General features: G+C 33.0%; 1 protein-coding gene across 1 annotated transcript in view; it reads right to left on the reverse strand.

Moving 5' to 3' along the window:
- Nucleotides 1-1,834: 1,834 nt before the first annotated feature.
- LOC137651979 (uncharacterized) overlaps nt 1,835-5,302 on the reverse strand; it is a 5,539-nt gene continuing 2,071 nt past the window's right edge. The window contains exon 2 of the mRNA XM_068385186.1: nt 1,835-4,274. Coding sequence (XP_068241287.1) covers nt 2,490-4,256 — 1,767 coding nt within the window. The 5' untranslated portion in view covers nt 4,257-4,274 and the 3' untranslated portion in view covers nt 1,835-2,489. The remainder of the gene's footprint in view (nt 4,275-5,302) is intronic.

Consider the following 5,302-nt stretch of genomic DNA (forward strand, 5'->3'; position numbering starts at 1 on the left):
CAAAGAGTGCATTATTATCTTGAGCATATCTGACACTTTTCTTATGTTGTTCAATTCTCTTTTCTAGGGCTTTACCAGTTTGACCAATATAGTATTTTTCACAAGCATTGCATGGAATACGATATGCACATCCCTTGGTAATGTCAGGAGAATTCTTTATCAAGGCTGTTTTTCTTGTATTTTTACTCTTAAATGCTACATTTACATTGAAATTTTTCAACCGTTGGAGAATTTCTTTAAAAGAATTACAATAAGGCAGTACAAGTAAATTTTGTGTGTTGTAGTTTTTTCTGTTATCATTACCGAAAAAAGTCTTTTTTGCTGTTCTTAGTGCATCATCTAACACAATTTAAGGTTACTTTAGTTTTTTACCTAGTGCTCTAATCTCATTTATTTCATCATCAATATATTCAGGGCTGCAGACTCGTAATGCTCTTAAAAACATAGACGTAAATACAGATTTCTTAACTTTGTTGCCTTGGTTTGAGTAGTAATGGACATATGCCGAGATATTCATTGGCTTTCTGTATACACTAAACTTGAGTCTATTGTTACATCTATGCATGCGACAGTCCAAAAGAGGTAGTGTACAATTATTCTCCAGCTCCATAATGAAATTTATTGATGGTACTAAACTATTCAATCTAAGAAAAAAGTTATCTAAATTTTCTATATATGGAATTTTTTGAAGGCAGAATCTTGAATAACATCATACCTAAAAATGTAAAATGGTTTCGATATATTGACGACATAATGTGTGTGTGGCCAGGAAATGAAAATTTAGATAACTTTTTTCTTAGATTTAATAGTTTGGTACCATCAATAAATTTCACTATGGAGTTGGAAAATAATTGTACCTTGCCTTTTTATGACTGTCGCATACATAAATGTAACAATAGACTCATGTTTAGTGTATACAGAAAGCCAACGAATATCCCAGCATATGTCCATACTGTTCGGGATAAGATAGCTATGTGACGTGTCAAGAATACGTCCTCTGATATTATGCGATATCCCTGTGAGATTATTTAGGGATATTCGCTCCAGGAGTTAGGATTCTGGATACCTTAAGGTAAAATTCTCTGGGAATATCACTCTAGTCAAATATACCCTAGGAAGCTACCCTTTAGTAACTTCCATTAAGACGACAGGGCCTGAGCCCAAATATATATATATATATATATATATATATATATATATATATATATATATATATATATATATATATATATATATATATATATAACACTCATCGCTCTAATTTTCAAGATTCGTCAATTAGGTATCTGTTAACCATCTTTTTTTTGTAACATATTGTTTAACAATTCATTATGCCCAGTTAAAGTTACCATTTATTATTGGCGAGTTAAAGCTGTTCAATACTATCACAAGGTATTGTAATGTATGATGCTATAAGTCATTTTATTTCAAAATCAATATACTTCCTAAAATTGATAATTAGGTATGATTGTAATATAATATCAAAAAGATTTCAGAAAATTCTCTCGAAATTGCTGTAGGATTTCCATGCCTGTTGATGTCAAAATTTCTTTCCTTTATTTGAAACTCTCCCTCTCCCTCTCTTTAGTTTTGTTCATAATAATATCCTTTTTATTATAGTATAATTATTTTTATGATCATTTAATATTTATTTAGCTCCTTTGGTGAATTTTTATTTCATGGATAAAGTGTATTGCCATAGTAACATTATATGCATGTTTTTGTATCTGCCTGAATTAAAGAAAAAATTACCTATTTATGGTCTTTGAAAGGGATTCGCTCAATTTACTACACTTCCTAAAAATTAATTATGAGGAAAAATCCTGTTTTCATTAGTATTTTTAGATATTGGTTAATAAAAAGATAAATAAATGCAAGATAATTTTATTTGCATAATATATTTCTATCACGCCATATTTTTATCGATTCGAAAACTTGACATAGCTAGAAACAAAGATTTACATTTCTACTTGCATATTATTAACAAGGAAGTCTTACTTTATATACAATAAGTCATACTGTGTTTACAATTATATATAAAAAAAAGTTCTAAAATTAGATTAACCTATCATTTTATAAACGCCTACCAATATGAAACTGTATAAAACATTATTACAGTAGTTTAAAAAATATTTTTAAAACCTAAGATAATAATCAAACATATCAACTATGTTATCAAAACATTCGAATATTTCCTTCAAGTAAAATAAGTCACACTATACTGATTTAAAAAAACAACATAATGGTGTCCTCATACTTTCCCTTTGACCAGCGTTAGGGAAGTCAACTAACAATATAAAGGGTCATCGGCGTATTGCCAGTAAAAAAAAAAAAAAATTACTCTCTAAAATTATTCTGACTATCAAGATACTCTTGGCAGTTCATTTTCAAAGAAATTGACAACAACTTATGAATAAAGATTTCAAGTACTAGTAGGTCAGTCAATTGGTACTTTGTCCTCATCAATAAGGATAGTAACCAGACACTGACTATCCTAAGAGTAATCTGATTGCACCAATATATCTAAATATAACTTCTCCTTCGGGTGTTTCAATTCCTATATCGTCAACACCTCCAAAGGTTAAGGCCCTCAGACTTCTCCTATTTTGCGGATAGCAACGCCTAAGAGCAGCCCTCAAACCTCTAGAATTCCTTCTAAGCAAACTTTCCAACGGTCTCCTCACCGAACCTCCACTATTCAAGATATTTTGATGCCGAGTAACAATCGTTTGGAGCCTTCTACAAAACGCTTGGTGTCTACAATTACAATTTCCCCTCCTTGTGTTAAATGTTAAATTTCTGTAAAATCTGACAATTCTATGAGAATTTTCCTGTCCCTCACCATGCCTTTGCCTCGTACGCTCAAGTTGTCCCATTGGTAACGACGTTGCTGTACAAATGTTACTATCCGGTGTGGTGCTGTCTTGGGAGGCACTCTCGTTTACAGAAATAGCACCAGGGTACTCCTTATCTGCCGAGTTAGTGACCGTTTCCTTCTTTTTATATGGAATCTCATCTTCTGCAACTTCCACACCCTCCAATGCGTAAGTGTCAGATCGCTTGCGTTCTCCTATCTGCTTCCTGAAATGGTATAATACATTATTTCCGCAGATGCGACACTGATGTCCTGCTCCAGACAATTTATCCTTCTCCATTCGGTTTTCCCTGTCGACAGAAGGATGTCTAATAGCCTTTTCAAGTTTTGCCTTTTCCAGATTTTCCTTATCGTCGGTGCCTAGTCCGTGTGAGTTATCGATTTCATCAAAACATGCGTCAGGGTTACTCTTGAAGTAATCATAGCCATTCTCCGCACAGGTTTCCTCTAAACTTTGATCTAGAGAAACTTTTTCATTTTTCTCGTAATATGTGAGATCTCTTTCAGAAATCACTTTTTCATCACTCTCTTTCTTATCCGAAAAGGCTCTTCCTCCTTCACCGTTTGTGTTTATAAACTTCCCGGACGCATTGTGTTTATCTTTTCCACTCTTCATGGATAAACTTTCCGTATTGAGTTTATCATTCTCATCTATAAGTTTCAATGATTCAAGAAACACAGCTTCTCCATTTTTGTGGTCCACATCGTTTATCTCCTTTCTATTTTCAAGGGTAATAACATTCGCGCCACTGAGGCTTTCACTTTTACTAAAACTTTTTAATGGTGAAATTCTATAAGAATCGTTTGTTCCATCGTTTGTTCCAGTGTCTGAGCTTTTTTCTCCACCTGTAGGTTCTGTGCTTTTACGTTTGATGTTATTGAGTCCCATATTCCCATTCTTTTTTGAGATTTCATCTGGTTCTTCCTTATCACTCGTAGTGTTACTCAATGTTGTGAAGTTGTTTGCCTCCTCAATATTTACTTCATCGTTTACTAATGTAGTCTCTCCTATATCCTTTTCTACAGTAATTGAAGTTGTGTTTCTGCTTTCTTCGTCGTTGAGAGAAACGCAGCTTGCTACAAAATTTACATCCTTTTTGCTCCCATCAACAATACCATCTGTTAAATCTTCATCATGTGTGTCTGTGAAACTTCCGGGGAGTGAGTCACAGGAAGAAGTCTTCTGAATGTTGTAGTTTTTCTCGCAAGTATCACAGAGGCATGAAGGATTAGGCTCGTAAATTGGAGATGGCCAAGAAGTATTGAGGCCATTACCTCTCATCCATTTCCTACGTAGTCTGTTCTTTCTTGGAGAAGAGTAATCCTCAGTCCCTTCCTCATCAATATTATTCGGCTTCGATGGTCCTGGGGGAGTTGCCATGTTTACTGAGTAGTTTATCTAGTCCATGGATAAAAATAAGATATTAGAAGGGGGGTATTTTTTTTCCATATTATGGAGACATACTTATCAAAATTCTGTAACGATATACTTGCGTACAATCTGTAAACATTTTTGTAAATATGGTATTTTATTTTATAAAATTTATATAAACATATCCACGATCTTTTATACACCAAGTACTATTAACAATTAATCAAATCTACTTTTCAAAATATCTATATCTATAGACTGCATCAGTATACGCCATGATATTTTAAAAATTTCGTATGCGTTGATGTTGCTGCTAAAGTTTATTGGAAAAACTGCACAAAGGTTTGACGTGAATGAAGTGCAAATGGATTGGCTCTAATAAAAAAAACTATTTTTAATATATTAACAGAAAAAATATATATAAAAAAAAACCATTTAGGAAGGCTAATTATGAGACCGTCATAAAAACGTACGAATATAATGGAAATAGAACAGAGTTTGCAATTAAAAGTGGCTTCCATAAGGATATTAAATGATAGTTACGAGAGTGGTAGAAATATATATATATATATATATATATATATATATATATAGAGAGAGAGAGAGAGAGAGAGAGAGAGAGAGAGGAGAGAGAGAGAGAGAGAGAGAGGAGAGAGAGAGAGAGAGGAGAGAGAGAGAGAGAGAGAGAGAGAGAGAGAGAGAGAGAGAGAAATATTTGTACTTCCAATATTTCATTGGCACAATTTCATATATATTGGTCTCGAGATTTAGACAAAAAATATATTAAAATAACTTATATTAGAGAATAAAAACCACATTCTGGGTATATGGTTATTCTCATTAGTTTACGCAGACCATTAACCTTTTTGGTATATAATGGGCCTTAAACCATACCCAAAATATCAACAAACTATTAGTGAGAATTACTCTCAAAAAGTCCACTTTAGAACTGCATGCACGTAAACTTACAAGAAATCGCATAAGCAAATTTAAATCTATAAGGTGTTAAGAGCTGCGTTGTGTAATAGTGTAATACTTATGGTATGTTCAAAATT

Source organism: Palaemon carinicauda, chromosome 13 (genome assembly GCF_036898095.1).
Source record: "Palaemon carinicauda isolate YSFRI2023 chromosome 13, ASM3689809v2, whole genome shotgun sequence".
NCBI lineage: Eukaryota > Metazoa > Arthropoda > Malacostraca > Decapoda > Palaemonidae > Palaemon > Palaemon carinicauda.